The 16,630-nt window shown below is 32.0% G+C and overlaps 1 protein-coding gene across 2 annotated transcripts in view; it reads right to left on the bottom strand.

The window, feature by feature from the left end:
• Nucleotides 1–418: 418 nt before the first annotated feature.
• The window catches only part of LOC111516658 (uncharacterized), an 81,630-nt gene continuing 65,418 nt past the window's right edge, over nucleotides 419–16,630 (bottom strand). For both annotated transcript variants that reach the window (XM_074177253.1, XM_074177252.1), the window contains exons 2-4: nucleotides 11,517–11,761; nucleotides 2,478–2,588; nucleotides 419–1,360 (exon numbers count right to left, since the gene is read on the bottom strand). In XM_074177253.1, the coding sequence (XP_074033354.1) occupies nucleotides 1,019–1,360; nucleotides 2,478–2,588; nucleotides 11,517–11,761 (698 nt within the window). In that variant the 3' untranslated portion in view covers nucleotides 419–1,018. The remainder of the gene's footprint in view (nucleotides 1,361–2,477; nucleotides 2,589–11,516; nucleotides 11,762–16,630) is intronic.

Raw genomic sequence — 16,630 nt, 5'->3', positions numbered from 1 at the left:
ATACTCAAAGTATGTTTTTCGCTGATCATTTCGTAGTAAAGTGAAAGTTGAAAATTTTGTTTTATCATTATTTAGATACAGAAGGTTATAATTTAACCATAGCTTTAGTACCTTCTGTGAATTTTTGTATACATTTTTCCATGAGTACCCTGTAATAACAATTGCAGTGTCATCTGCCTATGATACGAGTATGAGATGTCCTTTGAAGTTTTTTATTGTACTCAAACTGTTTATATAAATAAGAAACAGAATCGGTCCTAGTACTGTTTGAAATTACTATTGTGAATAATTATAAATACGAATCATTCGAGATTAACTTTGACCGAATAAGATGTAGTTGACCTTGAGCAACACATTTGGAATTTTCAGTCGGGGATGTTGAAGGAAGCATTTCAAATGCTCAAAAATAATAATAACATTTCATGTGAGTACTATCATATATTTGTATCACAGCTAAAATTTAATAAAAACACAGTAATTTCATAAAAAATACTGATATCGTATTATCACTTAGTAAAATATATACAACTTAGTATAAATAAAATAATAATATTAAATAAATAAACTTACAGTGAAAAATAAATTAGGGCATTACAAAATTACTATAAATAAAAATAAATAAAATTTCATTAAGTAAGTACCTAGCTGCCGTGTCGTTTCAGTATTACATACAAATTTTCAACTGTAGGAACAAACTCAGCGGAGTGAGTACATTGAAAGAAAGAAAATTAAGAAATCGGTTTTTCAAATATATTGTTTAGTCAATTTTGCAAAATTTAAAAGGTCACATAACTATCGTTCACTATTCCCAAAATCCAAAATCTTGACAATTTTAGGTCAACACTCATCAAATTTAACCATTATTAGAGAGCCGATTAAGAAATTATCGCAAAATTTCCGTCGTCATATACACAATTAACAGAAACATGATTTCTCAAGTCATCTTTCCAACTGTAGACTGAATTTCATTGTCTCAATACTCTTCTTATATTTTTTCAGAAACACTATTGACAACCATTTATACTTTGCTCGCCAAGTGGCTGAACACCTTCTTGACATGTTCCAGGGTATTTTCGTAAGTTCTGAGAATGATGTAATCCCTAACATTGCTCTCTGTCACACTCTCAACAGATCTAAGTGATTCAGGCATTATGCTCCTCTCGGCATCTCTATTGATTTTAATGTTCATGTCGTTGATATACATTTGGATTTCACATAGTACTATTATCAGGTAGTTCTGCTGTGCTTTAAATTCACTAGGAAAATGGCCGGGTCTATCTTGCTGATCCCAAATCACTTGTTCCAAGCCAACTGCAACTTGTTGAAGATAGTAGTAAGAATCCAATAAAATATCTTCAGTCTGAAATAAAAAAAAACGATTAATAGTAACTTCGTGCGGTTACACAAACAAATTTCAACATGAAAATTTCATAATCAGTCTTAAACAATTACAAACACCCTTTCAAACATCATATCAATTTCATTCAGACAGTTGGGTCGAAAAAAAGTGCACATGCACTTGTGAACGATTAAATACAGTAATAGTGAAAACCCCAGGATACGATTTTGGATCATTTTCAATTTTCAACTCCAATATCTGGCAATTTTAAATACTTCAGTGTGCGGAACATTAGAAACAGCGATTCCTGATTTTAGGTTGGAAATGATTAGTATATGAAATGCCCATAGTCCATTGGCTGTGAAAACAATTATATATGTAGTATAAAAATTGAAACCGTATATACTTTTCAATAAAGAAAATGTTAACAATGTAAACTGTCAAACGATAGTAAACGTCTGAAAAATCTGAAAAACTGTAGACAACTTATGTTTGTATACCTATTTCTTTTCAATGAATAGAAGCTATCATGCAAACGTTAATAATGTTTTCTTTATTTTTGACTTGTACAAGAAAAGAAAGCCATATAAAAGTATGTTTTATATCGCTTATTTCAAAGATGACATCTGTGTATTCTTTCGTCGAACCAACTGTAAATATAATACAAGAACATTAGAGTGTTGGTCATGAAAATAATTTCTTTCTTCTGCAAAAAAAATTCTGACTATAACAAAATGAGGAATGATATCTAGAAGGATAATAAATATATTTAAAAAACCTAAAAATTTTTTAAAGAACATTATTAACACGCGGGCGCGCGTGTTAATAAAAAACATACTTTTTTCAAATGAAGAAATACATGTGAAGTGAGTTCGAATTATATCAAATAGGTTGCGTACAGCGCCATCTGCCCGCGAATAGATCAAGCAATAATATCGATAATTCTGTCAAATACAGATCCCGAGCTTGAGAGTTACAAACAAACAAAAAACATTCATACTGGTGAAGCTAATATAAAGCATGTAAATATAAAAGATCATTTTTACCAATCAGAAGCATTGAAATTATCAAAAAACATTCATTCAAGATCTATTGAGGGATATCTTTCAGAAATTAATTTCAATAAATAGTAACTAACCTTCTTAGAGTTGTCTTCTAAAAACATCAGATCGGGTAGATTAGGTAACCAATCGTACCTTTGTTCTTCGAAGACTTTGTCAACGTTTTCACTCTTGAATATTTTCCTTGTCTGAAACAAAAAAAAAACAGATTATTTCAGTGAACAGAAATATATACAGCGTTGCATTATCATAGTGATGCTCCCTATGTGGCTCGAGGAATTACCGACATAACCTATCTAGGACACGAGGCGAACGACCATAGCAATCGATGACGTTAATACCGGAAAGAATAAATAAAATAAATTCACGAAAACTAATGCCAATTGTCACGACGTAATCCTAACCAATGCGTGTCATAAATTTATATATAGGTGAAACAAGGAAATATGAAAAGGAAAAACACGTGGATATGTAAGAAAAGTGCTTGAAATTATTTGTAGTGCTAAGCTCATTTTAGTTCTTTGAACTCAGGTGTGCAGTCTTTATTATATTTGTTCTTCACTTGTTTCTACGGAGGTTTAGGTTGTTATTTCATGTTCAACATGAATATTGCGGTTATGGATTTTTTTGTCATAGGGATGGAAGAGAATTAGAATTTTAATGAACATTACTTGTCATGACGTATAAGAAAATATTGCTAGGACTTCATCCAAAACATTAGTGTTTCAGTATGTTTCAAACTTATTGTTTATTCAATCTTGAACTGTTTGGTGTGGTGTCATTCGAAGAATTTACCCTTCATATATAAATGACTTCGTGTAAGAGGAAAATTATGAATTGATTGAAACAAAGAGAAATAGTTGAATGATAACATTTTTTTAAAGTGTTTTTCCGTTAATCTATTGTCCTCAGTTACCTGAAATAAAAAATGCATTTGGATCGATACTTTTATCAAATCGTGGTTTCTCGGAGCTCAGACTATAATGATTCAATGAAATAATAAAATTGTTATGTTAACGTACTTGTTAACAAAAATATAATTTCTAGCCATTCAATTAGTGCGGGCCTAATTATATCGACTTGATAACTACTATCAAAATCATTTTCCTTTTTGTTCTGAACAAGTGTTATAATGAAAAGCGGTTATACTAGCATCTTACATTTATAAGCTGAACTTGAATGTCGATCAAACGAAATCTGCAAAACTGAATAAATGAAAAATAACTCTTCATTATTAATGAAGAATGTTCTACAAATCATGAAATTATGAAATCTTATTTACGAAGTTACGGCCCTTTAGAGTTCAGAAAAGGGCAACTTTTCAGCCGTCTTTTTCACAAGATGAACTATTTAAAAACACAAACATTTATTTACTAAGTCACCTTTACACCTTATTCCTCCTTAATTGACAGTTTTCAATTCAGCAATCAACAATTTTCTTATAAAAAACTTAATTTAAAAACGAATGATTCTTCTGGTGACATTTTTCTATTTCTAGGTTAGTTACTAGTGGTTGGTATTTGCCGCCACTTACTATTTCAAATTCGTAGATTTGGATATTTAGTTTGACGTGAATGGTTAGAAAAACATAAAATTACTTTGAACAAAATTAATTTGAAAAAAATTAATAATTTAGTTAACGTAAGAGAAAATTCAATTCTTCATTTAGTTCAAGTAGGAGTATTTGCAGCAACAATACGGCAGCATCAGTCGTACCAACTACGCCAATTAACCTTAAAAACGTAGAATACAGAGACATATAAAACCAACAAGCAGCTCCTTACATTTTTTTTACATTTTTAATAAAAAAATATTGATTCTTGAAGTGAAAAGTGTCAAGGAAGGAGGAATAAGGTGTAAAGGTGACCTAGTGAATAAATGCTTGTGTTTTTAAATAGTTTATATTGTGAAAAAGAATGCTGAAAAGTTTCCCTTTTCTGAACTTTGAAGGGCCGTAACTTTGTAAATAAAGGAGAGCGCCGCATCAAAATACGTAAGTACACTCAAAAATTTTTTCAAAATCGCCGGGTGCCCTCAAAACAAATATTTACCATCATTTTGCAGGTAACCTCTTCAATTTTTTACAGATTCTTTCAAGGATTTCAAATTAATTCCATATCATATTAGACAATGGTAGTCCGAACTAATGAAATGCATCATGAAACATTGTCAACCACCTTAAAACAATCTGTTATTGTTCAGTAGGATCCTCATCTCTAGTTGATTCAGTTTAATATACCACGATGTCATTTCCAATATTGAATATTGAAAGAAATAACCATACGAACACTTTATTTTTGACCATGATGAACACTGCACGACCATGTACAAGTGTAAAATGAATTCATCGAGTCGACAAACGTTAACAACTTTTACTTTTACAATAATTTCCACAGCACGTTTCAGCATATCGAACAGCTAGCACAGTAAACAAACCCACGTTTCTATGGGCGTCATGCTGTCTGCCAGTCGAGGCCAATTTACTATATGCTTGATCTCATTTCATATGAAATCGACCAACTCCGAATATCTGCTGCCAGCTATCAGAATTCGATAAACTGAGTTTATCCTTTCTGTTCGTCCAAGCAAATTGTTAGAAATCAGAGAGTAGGCATAATAATTCAATATATTTTATGAATTTTTCAAACCTCAGCTGGTTTATTCCAACAAACAACAAATACAAATATTGAAAAAATCGTGTCAGTTCAGGTTTTTACCAGCCACAACAAACGTGTTATGAAGCACACGTTAACTAGAAGGAATTTTCATTTCAGAAATTGTTTTAATTTCTCTTTGGTAGGATGCAGTCCAGTAGAATCGATGGGATGACCTAAATAATGTATTTCTTTTTGTAAAAATTTGCATTCATCCAAATTTATTGTGAGATCTGATTGTTTAATTTTTTCAACATGTTGTTCTGTATTTGAACCTGTGACAAGTACGTCATCCATTAAAACACTTACTCCTTCCATATTACCAAAAATTGTATCCATTAGTTTTTGAAAAATACTTGGAATAGATGCTATACCATACGGTAAACGATTGTAACAAAATACCTTTTGTTGTATTTATAGCAACAAGTTTCCTGGAGTCTTCGTCTAGTTATATTTGTAAAAATGCTTGGGAAAAATCTATTTTACTAAAAAGAACTCCGCCTGCTAAGTTTGCGAAAATTTGTTCAATTCTTGGGAGAGGATATTTACTTATGTGTAAATTTGGATTTACTGATATCTTGAAGTCGTCGTATATGCGGATTCCACCGTTTTTTTTTACAACCGGAACAATCTGACTTGCCCAGTTACTGTAATCCACCGGAGTTAAAATGACCTCCTCGACTAACTTATCCAATTCCTCTTCAACTTTCAATTTCAAATTTACAGTCAAAGATCTAGCCCTACAAAATACTAGAACGGATTGAGGTTTTAAATGTAAAGTAGTTTTGAAATTTTTCAATTTTCCTAATTTGGTGCCAAAAATAGATGAATATTCTGAAATGAGATTTTTATTTGAACACCCTCTTTATCAGCAAATATATTATCACAGGCAAAATTATTGATAATATTGATATTTAGTTCAGATAGCCATTTTCGGCCAATGAGAGGTGGGCCTCTCCTCGGAATTAAGTTTCTATCTGATATGATATGATATAGGTATATGTTTGAAATGTTGCAAATAAAAGCTTTCGGAAATCAAAGAAACCGCTGATCCAGTATCAACTTCCATATCTAATGATACATTTTTAATTTTCATTTTAAACTTTTATTGGACTATATTTGTTATTAACAAAAATGGTATACAAATTGATAGATGTATTCGAGTCAGAATCATCGCATTTGGATTCTTGTTCAATTTTATCTTTAATGAAATAATGATTTCGGTTTTTATTTTTTTGATATTGCCTACACATATTTTTGAGATGACCTTTTCTTGTACATATTTCACAACTGCAATTTCTATAAAAACACTAACTTGTATGATGATTTTGCCTACCGCAAACCTCACATTCGCGGATTGTTTTCTGCTTTCCTTCCCTTGTAGTCTTTGAAGACGGTGATGGCTGTTGATTACCTTTGTAGAATTCTTCCGAACTGGTGCTTGGTCTAGAAAATATTTTCTATGCCCTTTGGTTTATTTTATGTACTGCAGAGGGTCCTACCACGCAGGATACTTGTTTTTCAGCAGCTTCCATGTTCCGTGCGATTTCATAAGCATGAGCATAATTCAGAAACTTTTCAGAAAATAACCGTTGTTTAATAGTCTCATTGTATAACCCGGAAAAGAACTGATCTCGTAAATTTTCTTCTAAGAGTCTTTAAAACCACATGTTTTTGCCATATTTTTGAGAGCCGCCATATATTCTGCCACTGTTTCCCACCCGTCTTGTCGTTTCAACCGAAATTTGTGTCTTTCTGTGATGACGGAAGGATACGGTTTCAGAGGATTTTTCACAATTTTAACAAGGGTTTCGTAAGATTTGTCTTCTGGGGCATCGGGGCTACACAAATCCACCATTAATTCGTAGGTAGTATCCCCAACGACTGTGATTAAAGTAGCTACCTTTAGTTCGTCGGGAATACCATTTGCTATGGAATATTGTTTTAAGCGAGCCACGTATGTTTTTCAGCTCGATCCGATTTGGAATTCATTTATTCTGCCGTGTGCCATCTTGATTTAGAAACCACTCTTCTTGAAAATATTTTCCTCGTCGCCAGTTGTCAGGTTTTTATGTAATAATAATATTTAATATGTTAAATAAGACGCAGACACTTCAGTTACATTTTATTGAATCACGAAAAATCGACCTCGAATTCTGAAAAACTCCAACAAAAGAAAAAACACGAAAAGAAAATAACATTTAGTTTCTTGTACAATGCTCACCAGTGGCAGGTGGTATTCGAATTTACCACACTTACCATTCATAAATTCATGTCTTATTGAAAGTTTTGACGTTATGAAGTCTCAGAGGAATTGAAAGGTTTCAAACCTGATATTTTTGAACTATTCTCACTGTATTCGTCTATTTTCTTAGATTAACGCTTTAGGAATCACACGCTGAAAGGTAAGACCTTGTTAGTCCTTAGCTCGCACAAGTTTCGACTTCTGAGGGTTGTCGTTCATAGGGGTGCGACAGCTGGTTAACGGAAAAACATATTTTGAACAGATTTTTTAAACTATAAATATGTATTCAGCTGTTGATCCTAATGATGAAGGTTCGATTCAAAAAATTACTTGAGATACAGACTGGTGTACCTGTTGAAATAATGTTCATGCACATAATTGGAAATAAAACAGAATGTGTCTAATTTTCATAAAGAAAATATCCTTTGTACAAGAGGTATCATAGAAAAACTATTCAATGATGAATTTGGTGTAACCTCGGTAGACTACAAAAATTGCAAAAAAAGTATTGAATAAATAACATATTTATTTCATGATCCTAGTAGGTACTACACGGACTGAGTCATTACCGGTTAGAGAAATCGTATCTGCGTTTGGGTCGGTGTATGAAATCTGTTTTTCCGTTAATCAGCTGTCGCCCCCATACGAATGACAACTCAGGAGTTGAGAAACTTGTGCGAGCTAAGGACTAACGATGTCTTACCTTTTAACGTGTGATTTCCAACACGGAAAAAAGTATTAAGAAAGAAGGATTAGAAACTTTTGTTAGCAATTTTACGTAGTACGGCTCGAATAACCTAACATACTGATAACAGATTTCTACACATCTACTGCACATCTTGAGGGGGGGGGGCTTCTCACCGGCCATGAGAGGTAGCTGTACATATAACCATATTTTAACAAAATGAGTTCAATTTGGAATAAAGCTTTAGTGATGATATGAAATAAAGATCTTGTGTCGTTCCATCATTTTATGCCAATGAAGTGGAATCTTTCCATTTGACTAATCAAAGATAAACGAAGTCGGTGTGTTTTTTACTCTGTTTCACCAATTCAAAAGAAAAGGTTGCTACTACATACCAGCTGATTTCCTATCTTATGTAGATCTAAAAATTTATTCTTCATTACAGAAGTCGATAAAGTGTCTGTAGATAAATTGATGCAGTTGCAAGCATCTTTATAAACATGTCTGGCTGATATATGTTGTACAAGCTTATTTTTATCGTCGGCCTGAGGTCGTTATTATTGATAAGGTCCTCTCAGAATATTACCGATTATTCCTAGAAATAGTTTCAACGATTCTGAACAATAAAATATTTAGTGACTCCGTACTCAAGAGAATTTCGTACAAACAAGCTAATTTTTTCAAGTTACCTAAATAATTTTAAGGAGAATTAGAGATTTTCTTTTCAACTTCAGATTACTTCTACTACAAATTAAAGGAAATATCACGATCTGATTATCATGTAGATTAATTTCAATCAAAATAGTGTATTTGTCTATTTCAATGTACCATTTCTATAAAACGATTCTATCCATCACTTCTAGTAAAGTCAAATCAGTGCGTGCAGGAAGGTTTAAAGCATTTCGCAGAAGACAGATTGAACAGATAGTGGATTCGAAAAACTTTTGCATCATCCAGTTTTCGAAATCATTCAGGCATGAAAATTCTCCAGAGCATAAATTTCGCGGAACGTTAGAGGAAATAGTAGCGTGATCTGCAACAGGTGGCTATGAAAGCGAATACTCCGACACTCCAATACAATTGTTTTGAGATACGATGTGATAACATAAAACTTTGCGTTTTCACATAAGCAGTTTAGTTGGACGCATGAGAAACGCCATGTAATGTTTTGATGAATATCGTTAACCGAGGGAACATACTTCTTCATCGAAATATCTTGAGATGACTCATTCAGAGAAGCTACAACTTGAAAGTTTAAAACAAATACTGTTGAAAAAATAAGGAAATTGGATGAAATTGAGACTAATCTTCACCGAACTCATCTCCATTTGCGAAATATCTTTTTGCCTTGTCATAAGATGTTTCAATTTTTTCTGAATGCAACAAATTTAGTGTTGACAGTGTTTGCATTCCCATTGATTTTGATTCAATGTAGCGAACGTTTCGAAAGGTACCCAGACACGATCAGGAGAATTTTCTTGAATAATTCCGTCAATTCAGTTCCACAACTATTTCATTCATTCAGTTGAAACTACTACGTTCAGCGATTTGTATTCTCTATCGGTAGAATATTGTACAGCCACTTGATGTCTGATTACACACTATCATATTTTTTGTTTCTTTCTTTGATTGAATTCCACGCTGGTATTGTCTTTTTCTATCGGATATAAATAACTTACGTCTTCCCTACATCCGGCAAAAGGTGTCATTCGCCATTGGGGTACGACGAGTTTTTCTAGAGGGGAAAACTGGATTATTTGGAAAATTATAGAGAGTTCGTGGATTTTGTTCAATATTTTCCATAAATTGATTCAAACGATTCAGGATTTATATTTTGTTCGTTATATTTGAAATGGTTATGATGAATTTCACTATCAAAAGAATAGGAGTACGTAAATTATAAAAATTAATATGACAATTAACGATCTAGATTACTGCAACTCGATCAATTGATATTGAGTTAAATTCAATGAATATGATTTTTCTGATATTTACCGAGTTGAATTCTACATATACGTACATTTGCGTTTTGCAAAAAAAATTATCGTGAATTTCACTGGTTCATCATGAATGCCAGGTAATTTGATTCATTGGTACCGCCTTTTTTAAGGACAATGTAAAAACATTTTATAAATTCGAAATGCATCTAAAACTGCACTAGATACGAAACTCTAAAGAGGATGATATTCAGGATATTTTTTTACTAATTCTGCCATTTTCAATCAAAAAAATCAAAATGCAATTGAAATGCGTAAAATAAGTTTTAGTGTCAGTAGCACCAGACATTCTGGAAACGGCAAACTTGATTATGATCTTCATTCACGTTTCAAACGGTTCTCTTCTGGAAACGAAGGAGAATTTATTATTCATATTCTTCGAAGCAGTGTCTAGACGAAGGATTTTTTACTTGCATTCGTGATTGCGTACGCTACTGTCACATTCTGGTGTCATTAAAGTGACTATTGACGCTTCGAAACTTATCGATTCGCTGAAGAGGAAGTCAGTGCAATTCATTGGGACAATAATATACTTCCTTTGCTAGCAATTATTTCGGTTCGAAGATGAAATAGGTAATTATTTTTGTACGTTACCTCCCTGTGGGAGTTTTATAGAAAATAGAACTAGAGGAAAAATATGTTCATTATTCAATAATTGCGCTTTATTATTTTGATGAATTTCGGTAGTGAAGTTTAAGTGTTATGTTTTACAGAAAATGGAGTACCTATTGCTTTATCTCTCAGTTGAGTTTTTCCAAGGGGGACCTTCGAACTCAATGAAATCCAGAAAAGTTCTCAGTACCTATTATGAGGACAATTTTTTTTTTCAGTACTGATATTACCTTCTATTAATTTGTAAACATATTTTCCGATTACTAACGGGATTGTTAGGTTTACAGCACATTGGAATGAATGTAATAGAAGGCATTCAAAAAAAATTATTCGTCGATAGTCAAATAAATTTGGTAAAAGAACAGATAAAACGGAGACTACTAATGAACTCAAAAAAACATAATATGTGACGTGTAGGTATGAAATAAGGGGAAGAAAGAGCTTCATTTTGTCAAATCAAGAAAAAATGAAGATTTGTGTGTATATCTAGCTAGAATGCTGAATGAAATACACAAAGTAACTCAAATCTTGAGACTAATTCGAAAGACTAATGAGAAAATACAATTGGTTTGAAAATATTTCCAGCGTGGATGAAAATATTATATTTCCATTAAGAACTTGTCAGTTGAAAAGAAAAAAAAACGAGAGTTCTAGAAAATAAGGATCTATTAGTAAAGGTATTATGAAACTGAGAAGAAGGAACAGAAAACATAGTTGAGAGTTTTAGATTGCAAAAAATCAGATCCGAATGGAAATTCCGAATGAAAAATCAGGTTTTGTGATATATAAATTAAAAAAAGGACCAGAAAACGTAGTGTATATTCCATCACATATAGGAAACGTAGTGTGAATGTTTTTTGAAAGGGAGACATTAAACTTTCGTATTTGAATCTTCAAATAGTTTATTTGACAAAGGTACTTACGAAATTTTCTTTGAAAGCCTCTGCATGTCTGAGAGCAATTCCAGCCTGTTTTGAAATCTGCAACAGCAATTCCCTTTTCTCGCTAGCATTCAGTTTGGAAATTGAATCCGTTGTGTCCTCAGGCATACCACAGGGATTGACCCATCTAGGATTTTGTTTACGATCCATACTCAACGGGGCTGAACTAGAAGATGGCAGGGTTATCAAGGTGAGGTAGACTAATACTAATAGGACGTTTTTGAGACCTGAAATGAAAATGAAAGTTTGAATTACTTCAAGTTCCAATATCATGTGAAATTTCATATATGAATTATAAATATTGCAATAGAAACCAGCCTCAGATATGACGAGCGAAAATGTTTAAATTTATCATTTTTTCCTCAGAACCAGACATAAATCACAATACGATTACGTTGGTAGGTGGTCAATTAGGTATATATGATAGTCATCTAAATGAACTTTGTTTCTGATATGTATATATACATTTTTTGTGCTTCAAATATTTGTTGATATATAAAACATCCTAAATCAGACCATTTTCTCTGAGATAATGAAAATACGTTTGCTTGTCATCAATGAAAATATGTATTTCTGTAGATGAATCAAAAACATTAGATGAAAAATGTTTTTTGAATTGAAGGGGTTATATTTTCAGGAGTGATTAATTTTTGGGAAAGAAAGTTTTTGGTTTTCTACTATTCCATCTTGATATAAAAAAATGTGGGAATCTTCCAAAGAAAGGAAGGAAGAAATCAATTCGAAAATAAGTAACTCTATACATGGATGTGTAGATCATTCAAAGAAGCAACTTTCAGACACAAACTGGAAGAAAGCCCTCCTGAAACAGCTACTTTCATATAAACATTAAATTACACGAAAGAAAAAAAATCTTTCGAAACAAATATTTTTATGTGAACACTGAATTATACAGAAGATAGTTTTCTCTACTCAGTTTGTATTCCAAACATTTGTTATGGAATGAAATTCAGATATCATTCACAAAAGTTCTACTTTAAATGAAAGGTAACAAATTGAACTTACATATTTTATTATATCACCAATAGAAAATGAACAAATATTTGAAGGCATTTCTGATGCTACGCAAAAATTTTGTAAGTGGAATTTTATATCAATCATTCATTTCGAATAACTATTCAAACAATAGTTAAATTTTCTATCTTTCTTTGAAGTTATCAGTTACTTATTACACAATTACTACACTAAACTTGGTGGTAGGTATTTTCTAAGCATTAAACCTACAGTCGTATCACGACAACGGTGATAATCAAAAACAGACATAATCGTCGGAAAAATTAGTCGTCAAAATAAATTTCAAAGCCTCAAAAATTCATTTAACGACAAGTTAGTCATAATATTCATAAAAGACGCTGTGCAACACTATAATATTCGAGCCGGCAAAGCCATTTGGAGATGGTAGAACGACACAGGCTATATAAATATACAAGATTGTGGACACATAATGTGGGACCGTGAGAAATCTTCAAAGTCATATAGGGTCAGTAGAGACAGTTTCAGCAGGTCATTTATTTTCGGTGGAAGCTGAAGAAATATCGTCTGTAGACTGACGTGTTCGGTTTGAAAAAGGAATTACGAACAAATTACCACTAAAAAAGATAAAATATTGATTTCACTCATTTCGCTTCATTCAGTATGCTTTGAATTTATAATAGAAGCTCATTGATTTTCAACGTTTAATTTGAATGTTATTTTTTTGCCATTTTGTACCATTTTTGGGGACAATTCAGAGTGTGTTCCGAAAGTTCTAATATGTACTCATGCTGAACGCATATTTGAATGATTTTAAGTCTAGTTTGTTCTCAATTCATCTTTAGTGTCTAGTAAAATTGCATTCTGAAAAAATAAATGTCCATCCTAATTTGTATGAACAAGTGGTCAAAACGAATACCTACGTATATATACGCATTAAGAAATATATACGCATACGTATATATTTCTTAATGTATGTTGCATGTAATGGGATCTAAATCACTCTCAATGTAGATCCAATTTCATTTTACTGTTAAATTAATGTTCATGTTCCCAGTGTTAGTTTGATTGTGTTCATCAATGCACGAAAGCGAAGTTTTTACAGCTAAATCCACTGGATCTGTTCAAGCAATTGAAAGAAATAGAACTCGAAACTCTCGACAACCGTTCAGAACACCAATATTTTTGACACGTATTTATAATTTTTCAAAAATTTCCAAAAATCATGAAATTTCGAACGTATTCATTTTTTCCTGATTCGTTTCCAAACGTGTGCACATATTTCTACCGATTGATGTTGTTGCACTCGAAAAATAAGCAATTATTATGATTTAGAGATGGGAAGTATTCTAAAAATATAAGTGGAAGGTGGATTGAATTTTGAGTGTGATGTGAAGATAAGAAAAATAGAAAGAAGGAAATAGAAAAAAGAGGGAAATAAAGAAGAATAAAAAAAACGAGAACAAGAAGAGAAAAAATGTGTATATATGTTAATTCTTAAATAACAAATTCATTCAACAAGAAATTACAAAAAACGAAAGAATAAGAACAAATAAAATGGAAAAACATTAATAAAACATTAAGAGAAAAAGAAAGGAAGAGAAAAACAACATATTGAGACTAACCTTCAGAAATAGGGAATAGTGTACTATACATCTTGAAAAATATTGTAGAAATTTTACATATTAAAATAGACCGGCAAACTGGTTATACCAACGCCATTTGAACACTTCACACACGCACACACTATACACGGAAAACTACCCCTGTCAAAGAACACTTCGTTGTTACCACGTAATTTTAGTGTTTACTATATTCTCATATCATTCATGGATATGTCGGTATATAAGAATTTCTTTGAAAGCTGCATCAGTCAATTCATTTGATATAAGTTCTCTTCATATACATTATTTGGCACTTCAGTTAAAGGAGTGAACTGACTATGGATTTTCACTTAGGTACAAAAGGTCAAACTTAACTACAAGTTGATAGAAGGATTATCTTTGTAGGTACCCTATAAATGTATCTTACAGACTGAAGAACTGGCTGCGAACATAGTAGGTACTTAAATCATTACAGCCCAAAAGGTTAGGAAAACTCACTGAATACCTACGTTACACAGATTAGTAAATATTGAATCGCTGTTGGAATTATAATAATTGGCAGGTAATTTGAAACGGATGTAATTTTTGTTTTTCCCAATCCCAAAGAGAATCTACCTAAGTTATTCATTTTACAATGTAACATTCAGTGACAACAAATATATCTTCCATATCATGTTACTACAACGAATATTGCGGAAGTACAATAAATTGTTTTTTTTTCAGTTTTGAGTGCCATTTTCAGAAGGATTGATATAGGAAAAAGAGGTAGTTGCCGAAATGTTATCTGATTCATTTGAAATTAGTTTTTTTTTGTCTAGAAATATTATAAATAGAGATTTTTGGAAGTCGAATAAATACGTATTTGAATTTCACATAAACTTAGTTTCATTTATGAACGATTCATTTTCAAAAGTTTTTTGATTTCAGAGGAGAAAAAACTGATAAATCAAGACTGACAGAAAGTGATTATGTATCTGAATCAAGAATAAGATGAGAGAAACGTTACTGAATACCTATGCAATCTCCAAATACATAAGTATTGAACAAATCTGAAGGTGAATGGCTATACATAACATTCAGTCGATTCATTCGCTGTTGCAAATAAACTGGTTCCGGAACAGTTTTCAAGTCTAAACTTGTAAACGAACCGTACAGTCCAAAGCTCAAACAATAGATCTGTTATTGGGCACGCAGAGTCTCAAAAGAATTTTTATAAAAACGACAACTGGACTATATCGTTGAAGTCTCGACAATAATGAACCGCGATACAAAATTAAGATTCATACTTACACTCGGAGGTAATGGCAGATGGAATTCCACAGAAATTGCTAATAATGTGAGTTGTCTTTAAGTACATACCTACGTCTAAATAATGAAAGAAAACAGTATATAAAGATCAGTTACGAACCCAGGTGTAGGTAACTTGATCTATTTATTGTTAAGTGCAGCTACAATGAACTATGAGCATAAGATTCGTTAATCGACAGTAATAGCTGATAATTGCAAGCTATTTCACTTCAATGTATCATTCTCAACTATTTACCGCATTTTTGTAAAATTATAATTGTAAGAAAAACGGCTGAAGTCGGCAGAGCAACACAGGTGTACCAACTGACAATTTATAAAATAAAAATCATTTTGAGACAACTAATACGGAGACAGCAATGTAATGGTTAATTTAATTATTGGCTTTTTATCGAAAGTACCCAACTAACCAAGGATTAACAGTGTTTTCTGAGGAAAAAAACTGGTTTAACGATTGTGTAGCGGATTCTTCGTTTACTTGGATTTGTACTGACTTTAAGCGTTCGCAAACTAAATCCCATACCCATTCTTCACAGATTACAAGAGAATACGCATATCCAGCTGAAGTATCTACTCAATATCGAATAATCAACGAAAATGAATTTCAGGAGATATAAGTAGATCTTAAAACTTATGACAGAACCATAAACCGTATAATAATCTCTTTGAATTACAACAATACCTACTTAGTTCAGCATTGGGCAAAAATGCAGTAATATCTAAAAGATATTGTTGGCAGAGACATATTCTATCAAATTAACTGAAAATTAAAGTCGTAGACTTCCTAAATACTTCAATTTAAGGAACTATAAACAAGCCTTCAAATATTACATATATAACATTATAAAATATCTTATAACAATCGATGTTTTGGTTTTTATTAACATCATGAGAAGTTGATGGAAAAGGTGAATATTTGAAATTTATCCTGATTGTTCCCTCTATTGAGATATGAATGAACTCTTTGGTTAAACAAATTCAAAGTCACCATTATATCGGTATCAAAGTGAACGAGGCTATATAAGCAAACACCTCAAAATTTGCATAATTTGAAATAACAGGTACAAAGTGTTTGTGATCTTTATAGTGACAATTAAATTGTCTGAAATGGCGTGTGTAGTAATATTACATAACAACCAAAAAACTATTCCAGACTACGAATGAATCACGCCAGGCAAGGTCAATGAAATTATATAA

Source organism: Leptinotarsa decemlineata, unplaced genomic scaffold (assembly GCF_025532065.1).
Source record: "Leptinotarsa decemlineata unplaced genomic scaffold, Ldec_3_MD MMD2_tig00002974_RagTag_RagTag, whole genome shotgun sequence".
In the NCBI taxonomy this organism is placed as follows: Eukaryota; Metazoa; Arthropoda; class Insecta; order Coleoptera; family Chrysomelidae; genus Leptinotarsa; species Leptinotarsa decemlineata.
This window is presented reverse-complemented; position numbering and strand designations above follow the sequence as displayed.